This window comes from Poecilia mexicana, unplaced genomic scaffold (genome assembly GCF_051168715.1).
Source record: "Poecilia mexicana isolate PSO_F unplaced genomic scaffold, ASM5116871v1 scaffold_23, whole genome shotgun sequence".
Lineage (NCBI taxonomy): Eukaryota > Metazoa > Chordata > Actinopteri > Cyprinodontiformes > Poeciliidae > Poecilia > Poecilia mexicana.
The window spans coordinates 12,325,392-12,353,292 of NW_028263392.1; the positions used below are offsets into that span (position 1 = coordinate 12,325,392).

Here is a 27,901-nt window from a genome sequence, read left to right on the forward strand (position 1 = left end):
TTAAATTCAAGGTTGATCATTTTGGTGCAACAAAATATTAACTGTAATTTGATCATCTTCTTGACTTAAAAAAAATGTGCATCAATAATTAAACGTAATTATCCTTTTGTGCAGTTACAAAGTAAGAAAAATGATCTGTTCAGATAAATAAAAATAATTTAATTTAATTTAATTTAATTTAATTTAATTTAATGCTGCAGAGTAATAGCAGAATTTGTAGTGCCAACTTCTCTCCACCAGAGGGCAACATGGAGCCTTTGCCGGAGAAGCAGCACCTCGGTTCCAGCGTCACCGCCGCCGAAGAAGAGCGAGATGCGTCGGTTGTCATGTGCAGTCGATCGGGTGGTCAGCTGACGCATCCGTCTCGCTTCTGATGTTTACTTACTTTTGTCTTTCGCTTTAACAGGCGGTTGTTTCGACTTTTTTTTGAATGAATGCAGCGCTATGCTCGACCCAGGAGAGTCATGGTCGTCGTGAACTCGGTGCTGAAGCTGCTGCAGAGGCAGACCTACACCTGTCTGTCCCACCGATACGGTCTCTACCTCTGCTTCGGGGGGCTCGTCCTCATGATCGTTTCCGCCTTTCAGTTTGGAGAGGTGAGCCTACTCTGGTTTCGCTTGTCAAGCTTGTCATGGCTTTTTCTTAATCTTTCTTTTTTAACCCAAGGAGCTCTTAGCCTCAGACCGACCTCTCTGGCTGCTGACTAAAGAGTCATTCAAACCAAATTCCAGTCAAAAAACTGCCAATTTAAGCAAATATACTCCTTGAGGAGCAGGCATGTGTGGTCCATCGGTATTCAGGGCTTATTTTCAGTCTTTTGAGTGTATCGAAAAATTCGTTCACCCAAAAAACCTTGTAAAACATATAAGAAATTGGAAAAGTATTCATACTCTTTGAACTTGTTCACATTTTGTCTTGTTAATTTAATGTGACTGACCAACACAAAGTAGTGTGTAACTGTGATGTGGACAGAAACGGGTACAGTTTACACACTTTACTCTGATAGTCTTAAATATGGTACTGGCAGCATTATTTTAAAATTTTGAAGATTTTTGCACTTTAACTTACCATGTCACTTGAATATATGCAAAGCAGTGTTGTAGTAATCTTGGTTTTGTGTCATATTTATGATGGAGAAATGTGTTAATTTTCTCCCCATTCAGGTGGTGATGGAGTGGAGTCGCGACCAGTACCATGTGCTATTTGACTCCTATAGAGACAACGTGGGTGGGAAATCATTCCAGAGCAGGTAAGATTTTTACATCTGTTACTGTAAATCATCTGGCTCCATCTCACCCTAATGTTAAAAAAATTATATTACTGTTTTTACAATTTCTTATCTGAAATGTATGAACATATAAAATAAAAATAAGTCCAAAAGAAAGAAGAAGGCAAGACTGAATTGCTTATGTCCAGAATCCTGAACTGTGGCATTATTTCATAACATGATACCACATACTGGTTGACAAGAGTGATAGAAAAGTTGCCAGTTTTAAGAGTTAATAAGATTTAGAAAATGCCTATAATATCTGCCCCTTTTCTCCCAAGAATACATTAAAACAATAGAGATTTACACACATAAAACAACTTTTTATTAGAGAGTTGTACGTAGTGTTAGTGAATGGAAGCAGCTGAAAGTCTTACCTAACCAGTCTCAATGTGTTTTATTTTGGAGGATCTTGTTGCTTTAAAGTAGTATAGATTAATGATTTAATGTTTTATTTAGGTAGCTGGCAAACATTTTGTACTGACAGAGGATAAATAAAAAGTAAAAGCTAAACAAAGCTACATATTTCTTACCTGAGCAACTAAGATCCAAGAGTTAACACTGATTGTGAGATAATTCTAAATGATTTATTAATTTACAATAATTTATAAATGCTTTGGTTTGTCTTGTTAAAAAACAGCTGAGCTTTGCTTTGCCTTGAGAGGGAATCAGGAAAAACAAGATAAGGCGAGGCAATATCTGAACAAACACTGCACTAGATTCCAGACTTGACAGAAATCCGCATTGGGGAGATAAACAGGATCACAGCCTTGCATCACTGACATGATGTTTTATTTAACTTTCAGACTCTGTCTGCCCATGCCTATTGACGTTGTGTACACCTGGGTGAACGGCACAGATGTGGCTCTGCTGAAGGAACTGAAGGCGGTGAAAGAGCAGCTGGAGGAGGAACAAAAAGCTCTGAGGTAGCAGACGCTTCACCGCAGCTGTTGGAGAGCAGCCTGTTTGCTCAGACTCATGCTGAAAATGAAAACTGGCACTTTGTTTTCTCCTAATCAGTTCAAATGCTTCCACAACAATAAAAATATTAATTAGTTCTCAGGCATTTCTTGTAATCTTGATTGTTTTAGGCTTTTTATGTATTTTATGTGTTCTTTGTAAGCACAAATTAAATGTTGTGCACATATTTTGTAGATTATTGTCTTTTTTTTTGCACACAGGGAACAACTGGGAAAAAATGCGAACGACACCACAGAAGTGCCAAAAGATAGGTGTGTTCTTCTCGGTCTTTTTCACATTTTATCATGTTTCAACCACAAGAATGTGCTGTTTTACTAAAAACAACACACTAGCAGTAAAATACATTATTGGTCTTTAAGTTCACAAATGTTAAATATGTTCAATTTAATTATATTTTCAGGTATTTTATGTTAATGTTGGTTTATGCAAATGCTTTTTAGCATAAAAGAGGAATAAAATGCTTTTTATTTTTGTAAAGATTCCTTTATACTAACATATTTATAAATCAGAAGTAAAAAGATGTCTGATCTTCACATTTAAAATTAAATTCTAATTAAATCTTAAGTAATTTCACAATTGAAGTAGAAGTGTGTGTTATTTATGCATTAATAAAAATACTTTATTAATACCCGAAGAACTTAAATGTTCTTTAAAGGGTATTATTCTGTATTATCTGTATTATTTTGTAGAATGAGATGAGCCTTTCATGTATATTTTGAAAATCAATACATTTAGATACCATAGTTTGAAGCTAGTTATTTTTAAAAGCCTGTTTAGATAATAAAAACAGATTTTTACATAATAACTTAAGAGAAAAACTCCTAGAATGACCATTTATCCATTATTGAAAACATTTCATTTTTTTACTCTGTAAGAACTTTTCACAATCTTTCTGCTCTTAATGAGCTTGAGCTGCTTTGAAATGAAGAATAGGCAAAGATTAAATTTTCTCTGTAAACCTCTTAACCCCAAAGAACCTGAGGTACATGCAGCACTTTTCCAGATTTTTACTTCTCCAAAAATCTGAAAATCATAAATTCTTTTCCTCCCACTTCACCGTTTTGCACAGATATTTGTTGGTCTGTCACGTAAAATCCCAGTTAAACAAACTGAGGACTCTGATTGTATCATAACAAAATGTATGTGTTATCTTTGTTGCGATGTGGTTTGCACTTTCATGCAATTTTCAGTCATTTTTCCTGAATGTAAAGATTTATGTTAAGCAGTTGCTGCAGTTTGTCACATTTTGTCCAGTTGGGCTCAAACTGTTTTAACCAAAAATAACGACGAGGTCTTTGAGGTCGGCTTGTCAGAGTTGCAGGGTTTCCTCAGAGTAAAGCAGCAGAGTTCCTATAACAGGAAGCCGGGGTCGGTTAAACCACAAGAAAACAAAATTCAGACGTCTGAACTGATAAGGGTCCTGAAAGATAAAGTGTGGTTGTTGTTTACTTATAAATGAAACAAACCTTCTAAAAAATATTGCACATGTTTTAAGATACATCTTATAAACCCAGGTGATAAATAATCTCCGGACTGATTTGTTGCAAAGTTTGGACTTTGGCTTGTGTGGTTCCTGTGTCGTTTGAACTCTTTGTCTTCGTCCTCGCCTGCTTTGTCAAAGTTTAACCACAAACACCAGAGCTGCTTCATGCAACCTTTCATGTCGGCTGAACGTGTGAACTTCACTTTCTTCACACATAGAACGGCGCAAGTGCAACACAAAGGAAGAGGGTCTCTCCTTGGATGAGCAGATGTGTTTTATTTATTCCCTTTTTCATGTTTTGTCAGTGATAAGCCTGAATGCCTGCTGTCCCACTGCATCGTGGCGCCAATGCTGGCGCTGGATCCCGCCCTGCCGGCCAACCTCACCCTCAAAGAGCTGCCAGCGCTCTCTGCCTCCTTCTCTGCTGCCAAAGAGCTGCTGATCATGAAGAAACCTTTCCACCTGCCCGTCAGCATCTCCGTTGTTGTCTTTCATTCGCAGGCTGATGGTAAAAAAAACCAAAACACAATCGCTGCTTTTGGGAGCTGAAAAGGCTTAAATTTAGCAGAAAATGTTAGGGATGCAAACAATTAATCAACTTCTAACAAATTTTTGATTAATGATTTATTAGGTTAAAATTAGTTAAATTCAATTAAACAATAACGTCCGTTAGACCTTGTTGTAGTGTTGTAGTCTGGCCGCCATCCAGCAGAGGGCGCCGCTGAATGACAGAATTAAAGATGGCGGATGGCGCGCTGGTGAATGGGAAAGAGAAACGGTTCAAACAGGTTCAGAGGTGCGGTGTGGGATTTAAAATGTTCTGTTTTGAAATATAAACACTCTTGATCATATATAGTAAGTAGTATAATAGAGAAAAGTCAGGTATTTAAGAAAATGACCGTTTATTACTGGATTGTTAGACGATTGATAAGGTCAATGAACTTTACATTTAACTCATTAATCGATAACTTGCATTCCTAACACTTTTCAGACCTATTGTGTCGTCTGAAAAGTGGCGCCGACATGGACTCACATTTATCCAGAATATAAACTTGAGTCTAAGCACTGTTGTTTTTGTGCCTTTTTGTCTTTTTCAGCTGATAAAGCCTATAAAGATCTTTCCAGGGAAGTCCACAAATTTTCTGTTTCCAGATGCTATCTTGTGAGTTTCTTTACCTGTTGAAATTCTTTAAATTTAACTTTACTTCCTGTCCTTTTCTTTCGTGTGGTGCGAAAAAAAAGTTTACACTCATTTTGATACAGCTCTAAAACAACCTTATTCTAGTGCAAAAGCTTTTGTGTGTGTGTGTGTGTGTGTGTGTGTGTGTGTGTTTCCTTTAAGCAAATTTATTTTCTTAATTTCAATTATAAAATAGAAACGCAGCTAATGATACAACAAAAAAGAAGAGGCTCAGTCAAAGTACAGACCTTAACCTGATTAAAATGTGGTGGCCCTTCAATAGAGCCCTGCAGAACCAAATTGGCACAAACTGAGAATTTTATCTGATAAAAGAAAACTAAGAACAGATCTCTAACGTTTTTATTCTGTTTGTCCTTCAGACGACGGACAAAGAGGCTCCGGGTCTCATCCACATGCAGTCTCTGGCCTACCTGAGCGGCTTTCCGGCATCGATCAAGGATACGGAGCAGCTGCGAGTCAAACTGCCTGCGGCCATAACCGGCAAGATCAAGCAGGTAGGAGCGGCCCAGAAATGGACGGAGATCTCTGGAAAAGAATTTAGTTCTGACATGCTGGATGTGTTGTCTCTTGGGGAGAATTACGTTAACCAAAACTATAACATTTCTATTCCCCAAAAATCTGTAGAAATTGAAAAGAATAAAATAAAATTTTGGGAAGTAGCTGGATAAGTTGTAATATTTATTTAGCCCAGCAGGGGGCAACGTTGCACTTCTGATCAAAGTGCAGTAAGAGCTTTGACTTCTAAACTGCATTTGTTATGCGATCTAGAGAATGAAAAACATATTTTTCATACATAAAACACTGAAAAAAAATATTTTTTATGTACATAAATTCTACTAAAGCAAATTTCTAACAGCAACATGTTGTGTACAATAAACTTTAACTGTTTATGCCTCTTAAGTAGCATCAGCACTCACTTGATGAGGCTTAAGACACAGCTAAGAATATTCCCTCTATTTTTAACAATTACTTTGATGTGAGGATGAAAGCTCTTTGTTTGGCTCGCCGACTCGCAGTTTGAGTATTTTGGGACGCAGGAGTGCCACTAACGAGTGTGGGGTGATGCTGAATAATCAAAGAAAACAAGCGCGGCGCGGAGCGAACCTGCCGCTGCAGCCTGGAACAGGGCGGCTCTGGTGATGCTCTCACATGGCTGATGAGTTTCAGTAACATCTTTCATAACTGGCTTAGTTTATGATGAGAATACAAATAAATGTTATACAACAGGCTTAGCGAATTCGTGTACACCTAGTTGTTATTTTGGTTCATTAAGGATTGGTTGAACAAACGTATGTTGTATTTAGGTTCATTTAACTGATTAATTTATCCAAAATAGCCATATTGTGTTTAATTGAACACTTATCATAGTAGTAATTTTATATAAAATGTACATTTTACTTTAATTAAAGCAAACATTTTCTTTGAATTCTGTCAGTGTACACCTAAAGTTTGGTTGGTTTTGTGTAGTAAAGTAAATTTTTACATCTGGGAGGATGAAAAGGCAATGATCCACTCAATGGTAACACAAACTGGAAGTAAATTATCCAGCTTGTTTTCTGTATTTTTTCCACACTGTTTAGTTTTATATACTGTATGTATCTTGAATTGAATAGAAGACACTTTTGTTCTGTTGAAATTAAATTGAATTGGATGGCATTTGTGAAGCAGCCAATCCAGGAGCTCCATTTATTTTCATTGGCTCTGATTGGCTGTAACCCCAGGAGCATAGATAAGGAAGATGTAGACATTGGCTTCTGCGGTAATGCTCAAACAGCACTACTATTGATGTATATTAAAATATTTTCAGTGTATGAATTATTAAAATAGGCAGTTATAAGTGTCTTTATTGGGAGTTGTGAGAGTTTAGCTATTTTCCTTTGAATGTTTTTTGGCTGATGCACCATTTAACCCACATATTATCATCCCCAATCCAGTTGTCCCAACGTTACATGAACTGGTCCAGGTTGTGTGATAATATCCGGCGATATTCCGGCTGTAACTGTATCTGTGTGTGTGTGTGGAGGGCTAACATTAGAACAACTGTTTGTTGTGGCCCCATGCCAGTCTGCATGCTGAAAGGTCACCAGTGCGTTTCTGAACCTGGAGAACCCGCTCTGTCGCCCCGTTCCTCGCCTTTTCTGGGTCCTCATTTGATGATTTATCGCAGCGTGCGAAGTCCAGACCAGACGATGGACGCTCCGCTCTGCGTTGGCTGGCCGTTCCTGTCTGGCGCGGCCTCCGGCTGCACAAGCCTCCACACAATGCACGGTTTGGGTTTCAGGGTGCTTCCTGGTGTCGCTGGGCCGCTTCTTTGAAACGGGGATGATCTGCATAGTGCGGCCGGTGAGTTTCAGCGCTGAGAGCAGCTCTGTATTTATAGCCGGTATTAGGCTGAGTGATGCGCTGATGGAAGTTGGACTACAAGCCCGATCACCCGCCTGATGAGTCCTGCCCCCGTGTTTGTGTGTGAGCCTGATGAGCTGACATGTTTATCTCATTGGGTATTTTAAATCCCATCTCCTGTGGTTACAAAACAAATCCAAATCATAACCTCTTGTGCTACTATTTATATATGTATATTTGGAAAGAATAAGTTTTCTTCTGTCAGTTCTTCTGAACCAAGGGTGTCAAACTAATTTTCATTTTGGGCCAAATCAAGATCATGAAGGATCTTAAAGGGCCGGTTGTGCCAGAATGTCTTGATAAAACCTGTTCACAAACTGTTGAAACATCTTTTCAGTCCCTCCAGGATTTCATGATACTTTTTGTGATTTTTTTTTTTGCAATAAAAATCTAAGCTTTTGTGGTACTAATTTGGAAAGTTGTGCTTATTTATGACGGTAAATGCGACTTTTTATATAGATTAATGGCTGTAATCTGTAATCAATTGAGGCTGAGGCAGCTGTTTAGTACAAGTAAACAGTTTTTGACAGTTGTTGTGAGACATAAGCTATAAACTCCCAATTATGTATTAGCGCAAAGAGGTTGTGATTTGTTGATTTTGTGTGAATTTTCACGATAAATCTGAAGAAACTGGAGGGACTGATTGATATGATTTGGCAGTAAACAGATAAAAACTGCATTGATTTGATTTAATAAAATAATATCTAAGCTCACTTAGTGTTTAGTCTAGAATCTAGAGGGACACATAAAAAGCTTTGGCGGGCCGGATTTGGCCCACGGGCCTTCAGTTTGACTCGTGTTCTAAACAAACCAAGCTTTTCCTGATTGCACTATCCCGAATCTAAACAATTGACATCCTGCTGAGTCTGGCAGCTGTTTCAAACGTTTTCCAATCAATAGTCGCTCTCTTTGTAAGATATTTGACTGGAAATGGTTTAGAAATGGTTTTGATTTTTCCCATTAATGGGGAGCAACAGTAGCTTCTCATCTTTCCACTTTGGCGTTATGTTGACACACATTTGTATTCTCCAGAGTTAGTCACTTATAACGGGGTGATATGGCTTAAAATATATCCAATTTCTGATTTTAATTACTCCTTTTCTTGCCTTTTTTATTTAAAAGAAGCTACAGATGACAGAAAATATTTTCAAAAGGTGACTTTTAATTAAATAATCCCTTCTGCGAGTTCTGCAACGGAGTATTAAGGTCCAGGCTACAAAATTTTTAGTTTAATTACAAGAATTTAGTTGTCTTTAAATTAGGAGGAAAAAGTTGTTTTTAATGAGAAAAATTCTTCCACAAAGTTATCTGGATGTAGCAAAAACATTAAGCCCATATTCCTGTTTTTAAACATATTTTTGTATTCATCTGCTGTAATATTCTAATTTTAAATGCCATGTTTTCATTAGCTGTATGTGTGAAAATCATCACAGTTAGCTAAAATAAATGTAATGTGCTCCATTTTGTGATAAAGTTCCTGAAGTAAGTTATGTTTAAATAACATTCCAATTTATGGATTTATCAAAATTGTTTGCATCTGGGGTGAATTTTGAAGACTCTTAGTTTAGTTTTTAGGGTATAAATTAAAGGAAATTAAAATATGTATTAACTGGTTTGTATGTTGTGTTGCTGGAGAGCTGCAAATTCTGCGCAACTTCTAAAATTGGACAGAAATAAAACAGTTTTGTTTCATCTCATTCTTTTTTTTTTATCTGTAGATAATCTCGTCAAAAGTGATTGCATTAAATCACTGCTTGCAGGATTTTAATGGTTTATCTTGGAGGGATTATCAGTATTTGTCAGATTCAAGTGTATTTGCAGATAAAACGCTTCCTGTCCTCGTTTCCTGCTCTGATCAGTAACTTGCATCTCTCCACCCCTGCAGAAGATGCAGTTACGTACAGACTAAATATAGAACAGAGTTTTTTTTCTTTTTTGGTATTTTTTTTATCATGCAGCCACAGTGGCAGCAGTCTGTAACTCCAGTTCTTGTTATACATTTTACAGATGTGTCAGCACTAACATGTCTGCATGCGTGAACTCAACACTTGTTCATAGACGCGTGCCTCTCTTCACACACCTCGGCTCAGTTTGCCTTTTGTTAGAGCATTAAATGGAACTATAAAGAGTCCCGTGACCCACGGCTTGTTGTAACCCTTCCACTAAATCCTTCTCACCTCAACAGGAGCTGAGGACAAGTTGAGGCAAACAGTCAGCGCGTGTTCGAATCGGATGCGAGTATTTAAGGATTAAAATGAAATTAAAGGCTGCTTTTTTTAAATCCTGAAAAGCACATCTATTCAGTTAACTTTTGGTCTGTCATCTTCCTTTGATGCGCTGCTGTATTGATGTTTTTCTGCTTATATTTCTGTTTACTACAGTTTGAGCTGTATTCAGAGGCCAGCATCGCCCTGCTTCAGCTGAAAACCCAGCAGGATTTCACCGATCTGAGTCAGCAGGCCAAAAAGAACCTGACTCTTGATGGGAAAGAGTTGAGCATCAGCCCTGCCTACTTGTTCTGGGATCTCACAGCTATCTCCCAGGTACGCCTGGATCTGGAGATCAGTTGTCTGTGAGATCCGTAGAGCTTTTTATCAATCATAAATGCACTTGCCCCTCAGTCTAAGCAGGATGAAGACGTATCTGCGAGCCGATTCGAAGACAACGAGGAGCTGCGCTATTCGCTGCGCTCTGTGGAGAAGCACGCCCCCTGGGTGCGGCACATCTTCATCGTAACCAATGGTCAGATTCCCTCCTGGCTCAACCTGGATAACCCCAGAGTTACCGTGGTGACTCATCAGGCAAGCCTCGACCCTTCCTATACCAAGCTGCTCCTACTTCCACACAGAGGGGATTCTTATAAAGAAAATTATGATAGATTATGATTTAATGTGTGTGGACATTGTCCAGGGAAGCAAATACTTATGATTAAACGTTGATTGATTGGTTATTATTAGATAAAAATTAGTTAAACTGGAGCTAGGAACTAGTTCCAGTAGAACTAATTTCAGTTTTGTAGTGTTGACTGCCATCCACCAGAGGGCGCCGCTGCTCATCTTTAAGCAAGTGGAGACGTTGTTGATGCAGTAACAAAGATGGCGACCAAACCACAACGGTAAAGAGTGAAACGGTCCAAACGGAGTCCGGTATGGGGTTCAAAATGCACTTTATGCGGTTCTGTTTAGAAATACAAACATTCAACAAGTAAAATTTCACATTAATATCGGTCATTCAGCCGAACTGCACGACGGAGCTGCATCAACTTCTTAATTAAAAATTACGGATTTACCAAGGTGAGGGTAACATATCAGAAAAGCAGAAGGGATAACGGAGAAAAAATTGAAACAGGTACGTGCAGAGGGGGGAGGGTGCTTGAGCACCTGCCCTTTTTGCTCCTTGCCCCAAAGTGCCCTTTTGGTCTCTTTTTTTTTTTTTTTTTTTTTTTTTTTTTTTGGTATTATTATTTTCAAAGCCCTCTTCTGACACATATACTAAATTATTTTTTTGTTTTTTTGTACAACATAATAAGCTTTCCGATGTTATGCCCAGGATCGCTTCTGAGCGCCGCTCTCCTTCTGGGTGCGGGAGGGTCACGTCTTCAGCTCCATTAGTTAAAGCCACAGCGTGAGTTAAGTTTAATTCTTTGTAGCGGCAGAGCCGCGTCCGCGTTGGTTGTGCAGCCGCAGCGAACTGCGCATGTTACGATCTAATTAACTTGTTCACCTTTATTTATTTCCTCAAGATAAACTGCCGGCTCCTCTGTTTAGACTATAAATGGGTTCAACATTGCATTCTCTTTGTTCTGTATGTAATGGAGATTAAACGCGCCATTTCTACCAAGGTTTTTGAATGGGCTTCCTAACCAGACGGTCCAAAGCGTCCTGTGTTATGCCCAGGTGCAAGGGCGTAGGAACGAGTCTGTCATTGGGGGGGACGCATATCGGAAACCTGACAGATCAGTAAATAGCTTGAGCAGAATTGTCAAACAATTATGCCATCCAGGGCCGTGCAGGGACCACTAAAGGGGCAGGTGCTCAAAAAAAAGGGTACATCTCACCGCATTCTAGGACAGAATATTAACAAAGCCTCACACCTTTCAGAGTTTAATAAACAATGATAATTTACAAAATTGTGAGATACACAATCAAAGCTAAGGAAAAGACCATACAACTATGCATATGTAAGATATTTTATTAGTAATTTCTTTCTGCAGGTCTATTTTGTTATAAGAAAGTATTGCCATATTCAAACCCGCAGTTTAGCAGGATATGTAAATCAGAGCTAAACCACCAGACATATTTTGTCTTTACAGAACTAAACTATTAAAAATGTAAACAACAAATAATTTTAGTACGTTATTATGTGTCAGAAGAGGGCTTAGAAAATAAGACCAAAAAAAAAAAGTTTGACCAAAAGGGCACTTGGGGGCAAGGAGCAAAAGGGGCAGGTGCTCAAGCCCCCCCAGCCCCTCCCTCTGCACGTGCCTGATGCCATCAACACATCAGTAACGCGTTACTCTAATCTGACCCTTGTTTCAGTAACAAGTATTCTAACATGTTACTATTTACAATCCAATAATCAGATTAAAGTTATGCATAGTACAATGACCGTCATTCCAGGATGAACACTCACTTTAGCATTTGCCTCACAACTGGCAAGCTAAATATTATGGTAGCACAGACAGGCTACCAGATTCTGATATATTTTATTGGTCAAAAGACATTTGATTATTGGTCAAAATGCATTGATATAAATTGACTGGTAATTGAACTGGTTCTACCTCTTTCTAAAACCAAAGTAAAAACAGCTCATAAAATACGACTCCGCAGTTTTAAACTCAATACAGCAGTTTGACCAACAAAAACAAAATCTAAACAAGTTTTGTTCTTCTTGAACATCTCTCTACATCAGTGCAACAGTTTGATCTACAAAATAAATAAAAATTATACTTTTCATGTCTAACAGATACCTTAGCTCCTCACTGTTAACTCAGTCTCACTTTCCAGCTCTGCATTCAGTAACTTACTAAAGATCCATGAAAAACACTGAAGCAAAAAGACTAAATGTTTTTTTTCTCCTGTCATTTTCAGCCGCAAACATTTAACTAAAATATCTACAGATATGTGTTTCTGTCTCTGCCTCCCTCTGACTCTCTGCAGCCTGATGTTCCTGCATGGATTCATGTATTTACAACAGACACTACAGTAATGTACAGCGTCAGAATGTGAACTAAATATATAAAAAAATGTTTTTATCATACAGAATGAGAATTTAAACAACTTAATTTTCAGATGTATGCATTATTATACATCTCAACTCTATTTACTGTGTAGCAAAAATTTTCACTAATTTATCTTTAAACCTCTCCTCAAGCACTTTTTTTATTGTCTCCTGTAATTAATATAATTTTAATATAATTAATTAATATAATTTTTATATCTTTACACTGAAACTCCACCTGGCTCTCTTATGTCTTCCCTGATCTGCTCCTCTCATAATAAAATAGTTTAGCTTATTTAAAAATTAAAAACAGTTAATACATATTTCAGTAAACTAAATGAAGATCACACCAGAGCTTCTTCACCTTTCTTCAACATCATTCTAGCACTGCTGTTCTCCTAAATATCTAAATAATATAATATAATATAATATAGTATAATATAATATATAATTACACGTTAAGTGGTCGAGTATGATCAGATGTTGCTCACTTTAAATAATAAAAAGGCTAATTTCGTTGCTGTTTCAGTCTCATTCTAAATCATTGTGACTAGACTAGCTAACTTTTAAACAAAGTTAGCAGTAAAATTTTGGACATGTGACTATCCCAGAATTAAAACGGCTTAACCTAAAAGATTTAGTTCTATATATGAAAGTAAACTGACAACAAGATGTTATAAACAAGCGATATTCATGGCAACATTCCTGACAGACAGTTTACCTCCTTCAAACGGAGTTTCTCTGACTCCGTCTGCTGCTGCCTTTACTCTGAGCCGTTCAGAGGGGGGAGGGGGAGGAAGCGCTCCGCTGAATGCGCTGTTGTGCGCCTTCAAAATAAAAGCACGCGAGTGGAAGATTTTAAAATTCTTCGCAACAGCAGAGAAATTATTGGGGGGGACGAATGTGGCTCTCTTCAATATTGGGGGGGACATGTCCCCCCCGTCCCCCCCGCTTCCTACGCCTATGCCCAGGTGTTATTCTTTAAATGTATTTAAAGAATAACTTCAGCGAATAATTGTGTGAGATCCCAGCAAGTAACTCCAATCAGATTGCTGTGGCACATCAATATAAAATAAATACAGAGTTGAATGGCTTCAATAATTACCCATTTAATATATCCAATTCATATTATTATTACTTCACTCTTACTTATATTTTATTTTTGATTCCACAGTCATATTTTGTTTTTCTAACTCATGTTTCAGAAATGGAACAATCGTGTAAATATTTTTATCTGAAAAATGTTATTTTTTGAATGTGAGGTAAAACATTCATTCATCATTCACTTTAACCCTCATCCCCCTGTGAGTATCCCCCGAACAGGTGCCCTCACAGAGGGTAACGTTTCGGACGAAACATTACCCGACTCGTTCGCCAGTTGAACATCGGGGGCGAACGGGTTAACGCCCCTGCACAGGTCGCCAGCCCTGTCACAGGGGGAACATAGAGACAGACAACCATGCACAACACGTTCACACCTAAGAATTTAGAGGGACCCCAATTAACCTGACAGTCATGTTTTTGGACTGTGGGTGGAAACCCACGCATGCACAGGGAGAACATGCAAACTCCATGCAGAAGCGTCCGGCCGGGAATCGAACCCACAACCTTCTTGCTGCAAGGCAACAGCTCTACCAACTGCGCCAACTGTGCACGTTATAAATGCCTACAAATACTTTTAAGACTTATAATAATTACGTCATGAGGGAACACGTGACGCAGTTCGGACCCTGTGACGTGTTTGACCCATTCCATTCTGTTCTATGTGACAACACCGCCCTCTGGTGGTCTTGTTTTGTTCCTCCTACTCATGGACTTTCACTGGCGACATTCTGTTAAGTCCTCTCCGCTGTTCTAATTTGCTTGATGACTTTCAAATGCCCTTTTTCCACCGGCAATAGAAACAACCCGGTTCGGCTCGGCTCTATTTCGGAGTGACCGCGGTTCCACCGGCCCTTCTTGGCTCTGTAGCAGGGTGCCGCCTCCTGGTGGCGGGGGGGTGTAGCGCCATGTGCTGTGCTTCGTTACATGCGACCCAGAGGTCGCGTTAGCGGAATATTTTCTGTATTTGACCAGTTATTTTTTTTAACTACATGAAAATTTAAAGCCCGTCGGTCATTTGACAGGTTATAATTAACTCTTTACGCAAAGAGTTCATCGCAGAGGAAGCTAAAACCAATCAGTAAAAGAATCCTTTCTGAATATCATCTGATGGACACTGAATTAAATGCGTCTTTCTGACCGGTGTTATATCTTTAAAATTTCCTCTTCGGTCATATTTCAGTCCGTTTTCTCGTCAACATGCGAGAGCTTAGAACGATGCGCGCTCCCGCGAGAGGGGATGCAATTTTGGGCAGGCATGTGTTTCAGGGCATAACACCTGTTACCTTGTTACCTTTGACCTTTTGCCCGTGACGCATGACGCAGTTGCCTCTGGCGCAGTGAGAAGGCGGTTAACTGGAGCTCAACGTAGCTGTTTTTTTTTATAGATTACAGCACACTAAAAGGTTGCATTGTGCCCTTGTTTATATTTTTAATAGTGTAATTCTGTAAAGACAAAATATGTAAATCAGAGCTAAACCACCAGCTCTGATTTACATATCTTGCTAAATTGCGGGTTTGAATATTGCAATACTTTCCTATAACAAAATAGACCTGCAGAAAGAAATTACTAATAAAATATCTTACATATGCATAGTTGTATGCTCTGTATAGAGATTTTCCTTAGCTTTGATTGTATATTTCACAATTTTGTAATTTATCATTGTTTATTAAACTCTGAAAGCTGTGTGGCATTAATATTCTGTCCTAGATGTGCCCTTTTTTTTTTTTTGAGCACCTGCCCCTTTAGTGGTCTCTGCATGGCCCTGAATTGTAACGTGATAAAAACAAACATGATTATTGTTATTTAATCTAGTAAAGTTTAAACATCCCTTCAAGAGTAACAACTTCTGTATGAATATATCTTTCTTCATGAGGAATTAAACATTTCACATATTTACTCTTTCATCTTTTGTTTTTCTCCTTAATAACTTTAGAGGTTCCTGTTTTATTATGTTGTATAAATAAGCTTAAGTTTATTATAAGTATTTAACGTAGATGACCTCACAAAATAATGTTACATTTTAATTAAGTTTTTTTTAATTCAGCATATTATGAAAAATGTAACCCTTCATGTTATAGAAAGACTGTCATCCCTCCATATGAGAAATATCGTATAACTTGCTTCCTTATGATTCTTTATTTCAGGATATTTTCCTGAACCGCTCCCACCTTCCAACTTTCAGCTCTCCTGCCATCGAGACGCACATCCACCGTATCCCAGGACTCTCCCAGAAGTTTATTTACCTCAATGACGATGTGATGTTTGGCAAAGACGTTTGGCCGGACGACTTCTACAGCCACTCCAAAGGACAGAAGGTGTGGAGAGCAACAGGAGAAACACAGAAATGTTTGGTTTAATGCCTCAAATCTCAACTTCACTCCTTCAATCAGGTGTACCTCACCTGGCCGGTTCCTAACTGTGCTGAGGGCTGCCCAGGATCCTGGATTAAAGATGGATACTGTGACAAGGCCTGCAACAACTCGGCCTGCGACTGGGATGGAGGAGACTGTCTCGGTAGGGATGCGCTCTCTGTTATTTATGTGTTAATAAGCTGGTTTGATGTTTAACTTATGTTTAATTGTCTCCGACAGGAATAGCAGGAAACAACCGGTTTCCTGCAGGGGCCGGTGGCGTTGGGCCCGGAGGAGCAGGTGGACCGGTGTGGCAGATCGGCGGTTTTGGAGGAATTGGAGGGACGTCGTACTGCAATCAAGGCTGCGCCAACTCGTGGCTGGCAGACAAGTTCTGCGATCAGGCCTGCAACGTTCTCTCCTGTGGGTTTGATGTGGGCGACTGCGGCCAAGGTATGTTTACAATCGATTAAAAAAACTTATCAGATAATCATCAGCTAGTGCTGTGATTAATCACTATGCTTAACTTTGTACACTTACATGTAAATATGCACAAAAATGTTTCAGAATCTCAATTTTCCAAGGTCTAAAGAAGTAATTTTGTTTTAAACGTTAGTTTAGAAATGCTAAGTCTAAACTGTGCTTCAGTGTAAGGGTAATTCATCGTTTCAGTGTAGTATCCGTGGTTTTATGCAGGCACCCATCAGGAGGGCCAAAACATGAATAACAAAACTATTTATTTAACCAAACAAACCACACTGATCTGTTTAGCATGTGAAAACTATTCATTGGTCTTTCTAGTCACACAATTAGCCTATTTAGCTTAGCGTAGCTTAACTGTATACTACATTTTTGGCTCTGTTATGCTTTCTCTATTCAACTTATCAACTTACTTTATTGAACCACTATAGACTACAAATTGCAACCAATTGTTTAATTATCCAATTTTTTCCTTTATGAAGATTTTTTTGGTATGCAGTAGTCTGAGGCTGTTTTTTCCTTATTATTAATAATAATATTATTAAACATCATAGTCTGGTTTTGCGGAACATCTAGAGATAATGATGGAAAACCCCAAACAGCCTCTTTAGTCAGAGGCTTCATCAAATATGCTGTAACACAGACTGCTACAGGAGATCTTTCCTGCTCACAGCCATCACCATTTACAATAACTCTCTGAAAATTTTTGAATTAATGAGTTACAACAACATTTAATTTCCCTCTGGGATCAATAAAGTATTTTTGAATTGAACTTGTTTTGTTTTTGTGATCACTTCTCCCTTTAAGCAAAAAAAAACGAAACGATGTTGGTCTTTTCAGAGCACTTTGGCGAGCTGCACCGTGTGACTCTGCTCAGAAACCAGAGCCTCTACACTCTCCCTCTGGGCGAGACCAGGCCGTATTTCAGCTTCGACAAGCTGGCTCGCCGAGTCTCCGAGGCCCACGTCAAGGACAACCCCGTGGTCCGACACACGTCCGTCGCCAACAAGTGGAAGAGCATTCACCTGCTGCTGTACCCGGGGCAAAACGCCACCCAGGTCCAGTACAACGTCACCTTCCAGACAGAGGGTGACACTCTGTTCACCATGATCTTCAGCGTCGCAGTCGACACGCGGGAGGTTCCTCAGACTAACGCCACTCGGGGCGGGAGCAAAGAGGCAGGAGAGGAGTCTAAGCTCACCCCGACAGCCGAGCCAGTTTTCCCGTTTTCGGATATTCCCGAGGATAAACGAGGGCCGAAGATCCAGAAGAACCATCCTGCTGAATCTCAGGCTCTTATACAGGTTCCTTTGGTAAATATCTCGGTTTTACCACTTGTTGTGAGGAACGAGCTGGAAACGTTGGAGGAGAAACTTTTAAATGGTGACATTACGATGAAGGGATACAACCTCACCAAGGCTGAGCTTCTAAAGCCGTATCATAGTCTGGCTGACATCAGCGTACAGCCAGGCGGAGTCCAGGATAAGGCCTCCAAAGGCCTGGAGGAAGACAATCAGATGAAGAATAATCAAAACTCTGATCAGAAAATGCCAAAGGAGTCTAAACCTACCCCTCCTCTCATGCCGGTCCACATCGATAGTAAAATAAAAAGTCTTTTAAGTCCTGAACGTTTTCCTTTGAATCCTGTAATTGAGAGGCCCAAGACGTCGAAACTTCACAGCAACGTTTCCCAAAAGAGTGAGGAGATTCGAGGGGAGCCGCCTGCAGTCGGGAGGAAGCTGCAGCACTTTGTCTCCTCAGATCGAGGCTTTCTGCCGTGGGAGAGGAGGAAATACTTCCAGGCCTTGCTTGAGGTAAGCAGACCCCAAATTAGGGATGCAAGTTATTGATTCATGAGTAAATCTATAGTTAATTGATCTTTGGCAATTTTCTTAAAAATTTTATTTTTTTGTATCAAGAGAGCTGACAGTCTTTCCATAACATTTTTCATTATATGTTGAATTTAAAAATAAAATTACATGTGTTAAATGCTGGCTTAATAAATGTGATTTCTTGCATTATTAAACATAGACATATTTATAAAATACAAACAGGAAACTCTTCGGTTGCTGAATAGAAAAATAAATGATGAGAAGAGTAAAATAAGTGAAACATTAAATCCCCCATTAACAGAGATATTCAAACAGAAGTATTACCTGTGTTTGATCTTGAATAAATGTAAAAACTTTGCACCATGAAGCACATTAACTCGCATATTAGGGCCATTGTAGAACAAAAATGGAGTAAATTTCTGCAAAAAAACCCCTCAGGAAATTTGTAGAAAAAAATAGAAAATTTCAGAGTTTGAGAATGTGAAAAATTGCTGGGAAAAAATCAAGAAATTTTGCGAGTAATCTAAGAAATATTGTAGAAAAAATACGGAAATTTCTGAGTCTGACCTTTGAGATCAATCTCAACATTTTTCAGTGTTTTGGCAGAAATTTATTTCTTTTTTTAAAAATCCACAATGGTCCTAATACTCCTTTGGACACAACAGAACATTATAAAGTGTCCTTTACATCCCACACCAGATTTTGTTTGAACCTTTTCTCTTTCCCATTCTGGTATGGGTCTGCCATGTTTGTTTTTCTTACAACTGACTTGATCACCAGCGCTTCTGCTGGATGCTGGCCAAACTACGTTACTAAAAGAAGGTCTAAATGAACATCTTTGATTAATCGATTGGAACACATTTTAATATAATAAATTATTAACCAACAACTTGGTTAATTGTTTGCCCCCTGTCCTAAAAATATTTAGGATTTTACTCAGAAGGAAACGATTTAATTCCAAAGTATGTCGACTTTCTCAGGAGGAGGAGCGTCTTCAGAGCGAGTTATCCTACAGGACGGACAGCGGAGCGACCAGACGAAAGCTGCAGGACACCTTCGCCGACTCGCTGCGCTACGTCAACAAGCTGCTCAACGGCCAGTTCGGCTTCACGTCGCGCAAAGTCCCTGCTCACATGCCGCACATGATCGACCGTCTCGTCATGCAGGAGCTCCAGGACATGTAAGGGACAATTTACTTCTTCTTTCTTAGGTAACTGTATTGTTATGACTGTGTGTCACAGCAATAACAGCCCCACAAACACAAATGCTGCTCTTGAAAAACATTCCTGTTTGTTTCTTTAGGACATCAATAATATAATGAAATGCGATTTATATAATTAAACTGCAAATTGTAACTGCATTTAACCATATTTTTAAATTTACTGATATTTATTGATTCTTTAACGGAACAGTGACAAAAATAGTAAAACTAAAAATCCTGACAATAAGGACAGTTTAAAAAAAGACATTAATTGGAATTCATCATGACAACAATAAACCAAAATTCTTACCATGGTAAGAAACTTAACATGATAAACAATAAGCGGTACTATTTTTCTCCATCTGTAGTTAAAATAATGACATTGCAGTTTTTAGCAATAGCTTCATTTTTCCTGCAACAGTTTGTTTCTGAAAGGACGACTTCTTTAATTGAACTGAACTGCTTTCTTCAGATTTCCCGAAGAGTTCGACAAAACCTCGGCGCACCGCGTTCGTCACTCTGAGGACATGCAGTTCGCCTTTTCCTACTTTTACTTCCTGATGAGTGCCCAGCAGCAGCTGAACGTCTCAGACGTGTTTGACGAAGTCGACACCGACCACTCCGGCGTTCTGTCGGACAGAGAGATCCGAACTCTCGCTACCAGGATCCACGAGCTTCCCCTCAGCCTCCAGGTCAGTCTGAGGATCTGATGCTTGTTTTCCTGGAGAAGCCGTGTCGGGTTTTGATGTTTTTACTCTAAATGTTGAATGTAGGATCTGACGGGTTTAGAGCAGATGCTGATAAACTGCTCTAAAACCCTCCCAACTAACCTGACCCATCTGCACCTGGTGAGCCCCATGCAGGAAGCCTATTATGATCCCAACATGGTGAGCAATTAATGAATTTGACATTTTTGTTTACATTTTATTGCAATACCTAATTATTTTTATTATTTCCAGCCTCCCGTCACTAAAGGCCTGGTCCTTCACTGCAAACCCATCACTGAGAAGATTCATAAAGCTTTCAAAGATCAGAACAAATACAAGTGAGGTCACAGATTCTATATTCATCGCTTCCTTAAATGTTTATCTTTTTTAAAAGCTGAGATGGATTGGCTTCTTTGACAGGTTTGAGATAATGGGAGAGGAAGAGATTGCTTTCAAGATGGTGCGGACCAACGTGTCCCATGTGGTCGGCCAGTTGGACGACATCAGGAAGAATCCCAGGTGAGAAGGATTTTCCACAGCAATTGATTTTATGTGTGTTTAATGCAACATTAACAGGATGTCCACAAAGCCTTAAAAAGTCTTAAATTTATCATAAAATATCTAAATTGTCCTTAAAAATATTAATCACAGGCAAGATTAATGTTGTCTTTTATGTAGCTTTTCTTCTCTTCTGAGACTTTTCTGTCTGGCAAAAGTTTGAGTCAGACGCAGAAATCTTCATTGCGTTCCGAGTCGAGGCGCTTGAGGCTACCGCTAACTAGCTGCTAATATACCTTGCTAGCTAGCTAGCTTTTGCTTCGATCGGGGCTAAGTGCAAATTTTTCGCCAGTAGGCTGAACTATGCAGTGTGAGAAGAACAAATCTGCTGCAAAGAGCCACAAGAAGATCCTAGAAATCTCACAGTTGTGGTATAAGTGTTAAATTTCATTCATACTGGTTTTAAAAAGGTGTAAAGTCTTAAATTTGAGTTGGTGAAACCTGCAGAAACTCTTAAGTATAAGTAGGAAGCAGGATGAAAATGCGGTTTGGTTTTCAAAATATTTTACAAATATAAATGTAGGTCATCCATATTTAGTATATTTTTACTAAATATACTAAGAACTTGTAGCTACAATCCAGTACAGCTTTTGTAACTCGTTGCATTGGATCGACAAATTGCTCAAATGCTTATTAAATAGCAAAATTCCTGCTTATCTGCACATGCTAAAGAATGAAAAATGTGCTTTAAAGTCAAGGAAAGTCCATACCTTATATGGGGCTTGTAGGTTAGGTCATTGCCGAGCATTTTCATACACTCAGATGCTCAGAATGTGTTGCAAAAAATGCAAGAAACAAATCGAAAAATTTGAGTTTCGAAAAGTCTGGAACGTGTGGAAAGCCGGTTAATGTGACCTCCATTTGTCACCGACAGGAAGTTCATCTGTCTGAATGATAACATCGACCACAGCCACAAGGACGCTCCCACTGTGAAGGCCGTGCTGAGAGATTTCTACGAGTCCATGTTCCCACTGCCGTCCCAGTTCGAGCTTCCCAGAGAATACCGCAACAGGTTCCTGCATATGGAAGAGCTCCAGGACTGGTAGGTTATCAAACTGGGAACAACTGAGAAGTGTTTGCACAAAACAAATGAGCAGTTAATAGTTTATCAGACTTTTTTTAAATCTAAAAAAAATATGTTCTCTTGCTTTCTTTTCAATAAAAATGAAATTTCTGCAGCTAGTTGCACAAAAAAAAAAAAACATAACTTTTCCCTTTAAGTGGGAGATTTAGTCCCCTGGGGAAAATGTGCAATCAACACTGGAAAAATGGGCCTGCAAAAATGGGTAATTGGCAGTAGAAAAATGTGCAATTGGTACTGGGAAATTAGCGAAGTAAAAATGTGTATTAGGTACTTTAAAAAAAGCTTTGTGAAAACGGTCACTGGTAAAATGTGCATTCAGTGTTGGAAAAATGTTCGATCGCCAAAGTAGATGGAAGTCATCAGAGTGTGTTTGTTGCACTTGTGGTTGCTAAGTGATGTATCTTGTGGCTTTCATCTCTAAAAGAGTTGATTTATGAATCATTAGCGTCCTTACTGTCTATGAGCTGAATATTGAGTGAAGAATTTACGGCTGTCATCACTTTGACCAAGGGTTGCGTGTTGGACGCGTGGGAATCTCTCGCTGGGGCATTAAGGCTTCTTGTCAGGGATCCCTGCTCCTGTTGGCAGAGCCTGCAGCTCTGAATAGAGACTTTATTTAGACCGAGCAGCTTTAGATGGGTAGCTGAAGCAGCCGCCACAAATATCGGCTTTTAAATATGTGGGGGGAAAAATCACTCAAATGTAACCATTTGTTGCTGCAGCTCCTTAATTTCCACTGCAGAAGTTAAAGTTAGAATTGAAGACCCTGGAAACATTTAGCTTGTAAATCATGACTTCTTGGTTCCATTTGTTATAAATATGATGCAACACAGAGGCCTGTTTTTCTTAGTCAACGTACAAAAGGGGGAAGACAATAGAACATAGTGTTCAAATCAGGTAGATGTCTTGTTTTTCTTTCAGACTTTTTCTTTTTATTCTTTCCAACTTTTTCTTTCTTTCACGTTTCTTTCAAACTTCCACACTTTTTTTTTTTCAAAATTCCTTTTTTTTTCTTTCAAACTTTCTGTCAGATATTAGCATTTTATATTCCAGAATAAATGTCTGGTCCTAAGAACTTTAGAAAGTTGAGTCTGAAAGTTTCCTGACAAGAAACCTTCCTGGTGGATCTGATGTAAAAACATCACATCTCACTCCAGTATGGTAGCGGATCCGGCATGCTGTGGGTCTGCTTCTCTTCCAATGACCCTGTGAACCTTTTTGAAGTTACAGATGCATTTTCTCTGTCTCTGTTTATTCAGTGTTTAATGCAGGAACAAACAAAAAGCTTTAACGACTAGGCCTGTTGCGATAAACGATAAATCAATTAATCGCACGATAAATTAAACCTATCGACCTCATTTTAATTATCGGCTTTATCGTCTCTTCCTGAATGAAAAAAGGCTAAGCTCCGGTGTTCCACTGACCCTCCCTTCCTCATTTCTTTAGTGCAATGTCCAGCGCTCACTACAGGAGTTGTCAGCCGATTGTCGGCCCATTTTAAAAACCTGAGAGACACATTAGCCGACAGAAATCCTAGGTGTAACGGTTCGATCGGGTTAATCAATCCTTTACTAGAATCTACCTGTGATGCCTGTGGCTAGAGTCAGCGTAAAGTCCTGACTGAATGAAAATCATTATAACCTATTTATGTCACGTTAACGAAAAGAAAACGTTTGAATTCCTGTATTTTCAGGTAGATAAAAACCTACCGGGTTTATCAACTGCGGTAGCAATTTGCCTCCAACTCCTCTCCTTGTCATTTCTATATTCTTTGCACAAAATGTTGAATAAATATTAATGTTTCCACATATCATCTCCAATGTCCACTGGATTTTGGGTTGCACCGTGTCAGCTGTTTGGGATTTCCCTCCATTATTTCCCCTCAGAAAGCAGGAGAAGAATCTGCGCTTTCTGATTGGCTACCTGTCACATTCAACTGGCTGCATTGATGCTTCCAGTCGGGGGAAATCCCTGATTTAGATCGGAGCGGAACGACGATCTACATCACTCTACAGGATGATCGGTTACGAACTCACCAATCGTGTAGTGTGAACTGGACTTTAGGTGGTCGGGTGTTCCCGTCTTTTCTATTTAAATCTAGTGATTACTGAAGGCCAATATAGTACAGACTTCATAATCTGCACTCTTTTGGTTGAATGCAATATTTGTTTCCACTTTGGCTTTATGTTTAGATTTTATTCAAGTACGTTTTTTGTTCATGGAGACTGAGAATCCATTTTATTTTTGTTTTCGGTTGTTTTGTTTAGTTTATCAGTTCCAGTGTTATGTGTTCTTTTGAAAATAAAGTATCTATCTATAGCAGGAAATCACATGCATTATTAGTCATTTCCATTAAATCAGTGTCAAAAGGTCTTGAAACAATATTATCGTTTATCGCAATCATTTTTTAGTCAATCACTCAGCAAAATTTGTTATCGTGACAGGCCTATTGATGACTTAACCCCGTTGTTTTCCAGGCGGGTTTACCGGGACAAGCTGAAGTTCTGGACCCACTGCGTCCTCGTGACTCTTGTCGTCTTCACCATTATGTCCTTCTTCGCCGAGCAGGTTGGTGCCCACCTTGGACCTCCTCACATTTAAATAGAAATAGATGACATTTGCTCCCACACATCCTTATTTCCATGATTCATGCTTGTGTTATGATTCAGGCCTTCAATAGAAATTTAAACTCTGAGCTCATATGTCAAGTCGGAATGATCATCTGGGCCAGAACCCGACTTAACAGAAACGAAAGACCCCCAGACATCCTGTATGAAAGGCGAGACCCGACCGCCTTTGTAGATCTGGATCAGACTGCGCTGTGATTTATTTTAGGGTGCTTTGTTGCCAAGATGGTTGAATCTGTCGGTTGAATGTGACGATAAAGCCGTTTCCTCGTCACGCTTTTCAAATTTAGGGAAGGAAACCTGATTAAGGAAATTTAGATAAACCGTTTTCTACCCAGGCATCACTTCTGTCCTGATCGGAAGGTTTTTAGTTTCTTCTCTGCTCACTCAAGGAAAGGTTAGCTATTGACCTCAGGAGAATCTCTCCTATCACCTCACTGGGACCAGAGCTCCCACTGAGGAATGTGTCAATCGTTTAGGCAGCAGGTGATTTTCTTGACATAGACTTAAGAAAGATCAAAAGAGTTGTTTTACTCTGCTTTGCTGGACCTAACGAGGTTTTTACAGTGTTTGTGAAAAAGTTTGCAAGTTGGTTTGGTTATTTCTCAGATTTGTAAAAATATTCAAATGTCCTAATTTAATCTAAACATTATCTAAATATTATTCTTTCCTTCCTGATGTCCCACTCTTTCACTTTCCTTGTCACTAATTGCTTTTCTGTTTACCGTAAAATTGTACGGTTTTATGGAAACACGGAAATTTAAAACAAACAACAAAAAAAACACCTTTTTGTACCTGAACCAAAATTAATATGTTTTGCACTTTTTTCACATCACATGTGTCATGTGATCATCAACTGGATGTTACTACTGGCAGAAACCACGAAGAAGACAACAGGAAGTGGTTGGAGGATGATTGCGTGGCATGGTTTTAATGCCTTATCCTGTGAACAAACTTATTCACGTCTGATTTTAATCACACGTGAACACAGCAACGGGAACACAGCAATTGCAAAATTGTGTTTTGTCGATATTCGCGGAATAGTAACAAATTTTGTGCACATTTGTAATGAAAACGCAGCTAATTTTTACATTGGTTGTGTACTTTTTTTCTTTACACACTCGCACCTTTACACATTGCTCTTCATTGCCTCCTTCTGTTTTTCCTTTTCTTTGCAATTCTAGTTTTACATTACATCCTTCCATCCTTCCATATTTCTTGGATCCTACCTTCTTTTCTTCTATCCTTCCTACCTCCTTTCCATGTGTCCATTCCTTTTTTTGTTTGTGGGGTCCTGCATTCCTTCCTTTCTGTCTGTTGCTTTTGCAGATAACATATTTAATGCCCACCTGCTGTAGAAACACACTGCCTATAAAAAGTACTCAGCCCCTGGAATGTTTTAAATGTTCTGTGTGAAACATGTTTCATTCTGTTTAATAGTTTTAAAAATCTTGAAATGTCTTTTAAACAGTTTGATTTGTATTTAAAAGATGCATCAAGTATGACCAAACTAATAATTAAAAAGTGACACGTTAGCCATTTTTATGAAGTAATTACATTAATCGAAGAAACTTGCTTTTCTTTTTTCTTTTTCTTTTTTTTTTTACCAGAGCTGCAGAAAAGAAGTGCTGTCCACACATTAATTATTTTTCTTTTTGTAATTGTGCAGAGTTTACATTTTTTTCACCCTTCTTCCTTCCTCCTGCAGCTCATTCTGCTGAAGCGGAAACTGTTCCCCAGACGCAGACTAACCAGAGACAGCAACCCAGAGCGAGTGTAAAAGAGGAAGGCCGTCTTGTCCTCCATGAAAGTCGTCCTCCACGCCTTCTGTCCTCCTCCAAAGAGAGACCAGGAAGGAATCTGGGTGGACGCAACAGTCTGGACTGCTGAGAGCAGCATTCTTCTGAATGTGGGAAGATACTGCAGCCAAACTAAATCAAGAAGTTGAATTTTCTTCCACTGGGGGCATTGAAGACAGACACAGCACTCCTGCATCAGATCCTGCCGTCGCATCGACTCAGACAAATGTACTGTTGAATTATGAAACTTTTTCCAGCAAGTTGTATTATAGGAAGCTCAAATTGCAGCAGGTTGTATTATAGGAAGCTCAAATTGCACCTGTATTTTATAACGGTACAAACTTCTAGAATTTTTTTTTAAAGTTAAATATGTTTTTGTGTTTAAAAGACATCTAAAAATGTCGCCTTTGCTGCTGCGAGTATCTTGGGAGTCTAAACGAAAGTGTTGCTTTTACAACCTTGTATTTTTGTTTGTTTTAAAGATGTAAAGATTTGGGTAAAAGTATTTAAGTTTTGGCCGTTTCAACCTCTGCAGTCTTGGAAAACATGAAGTGCCTTTGTTGTTTATTCCTGTTGGATTTGAACATTTTCTTTTGTCACCCACACCTGAACCGGGTTTACAGAATCAATGAGTCAGCGCTGGTTGCCATCATTACTGTATGCGATTGTTTGATGATATGCGGTATTTCCGTGGCCTTCACGGCTCTCGTAGGTGTGTCCCTGTGGGACTCGGCAGACTCGCTGCTGTCTGACATTCAGACCACCACAGCATGTTCTCTAACTTATTTTTGACTTATTGTGACGACGACCAATGTATTGGTAATGTCTTATAAATCGCTCGTCATTTTTTCAAACTCCTGATTGTCCGTTTTAACAATTTTCTGGATTATATTGACAGAAATGAGAGCGACTAACTCGGAACATATAGCCTGGCTATTCACTTCAAAGCTCCGTGTAGGCTTCCTCAAAATGACCTAGATTCTTCCGGTAGAATTTCAGCTGGGCCAATCAGCGAACAGAATGAGAAGTTCTAAACGATTACGTCATCGATTGCTTTTTCTGCCTCCAGCAATGGCGGCGGTACGAAGCCGTTCAGTCTGTGTTGAATTAACGTCAACAGCCATCTTGTTCGACGCGGTACTAATCCCCATTTGTTGTTTACAGCGCAGACGGTTTCCGGTAAGCTTCATAGCGCCGAAGTGGCGCATTACATGTCGGGCAAAACGTTAGCGGTTGGGTAAAATTTCAAACTAAGAGAGTCCAGACTTCCGTACGAAGCAAAACGTGTAACGGTTGACTCTGGAATGGTCTATTTAGTAAGTATCAAGTGTGTCCTTTCTTTTATTAGTAACTAAATAATCCAATTTTAACGTCTTAAAAGTACAGGACTTTTTTTTTTAAAGAAGTACTGGAAGTCTAAGTGTCTCATTATCGTCTCATATTGCTCGGCATCAGTTGTATTATGCGAGAGACGATTCAGTGCCATCCAGTGTTCCGAAATGCTAAAGGACATATCTGGGAATGGGAATTTTCAGTGGTTTGTCACATTTAAATAAATTTTTACTGGGTCAGTCAGAGTGATTTTTCTTTTGGGGCATTTTA

At 39.1% G+C, this 27,901-nt stretch overlaps 1 protein-coding gene across 1 annotated transcript; it reads left to right on the forward strand.

Moving 5' to 3' along the window:
• Nucleotides 1-307: 307 nt before the first annotated feature.
• Nucleotides 308-27,870, forward strand: gnptab (N-acetylglucosamine-1-phosphate transferase subunits alpha and beta). The gene is made up of 21 exons (XM_014981270.2): nucleotides 308-596; nucleotides 1,164-1,249; nucleotides 2,074-2,193; nucleotides 2,449-2,499; nucleotides 4,037-4,239; nucleotides 4,829-4,893; nucleotides 5,292-5,426; nucleotides 9,717-9,878; nucleotides 9,957-10,136; nucleotides 15,805-15,975; nucleotides 16,051-16,174; nucleotides 16,252-16,464; nucleotides 17,332-18,305; nucleotides 19,304-19,503; nucleotides 19,997-20,216; nucleotides 20,298-20,411; nucleotides 20,484-20,569; nucleotides 20,652-20,750; nucleotides 21,664-21,831; nucleotides 24,351-24,441; nucleotides 26,209-27,870. The coding sequence occupies exons 1-21, from the start codon at nucleotides 435-437 to the stop codon at nucleotides 26,278-26,280; spliced, it is 3,696 nt and encodes a 1,231-aa protein (XP_014836756.2). The 5' UTR covers nucleotides 308-434; the 3' UTR covers nucleotides 26,281-27,870.
• Nucleotides 27,871-27,901: the final 31 nt, after the last annotated feature.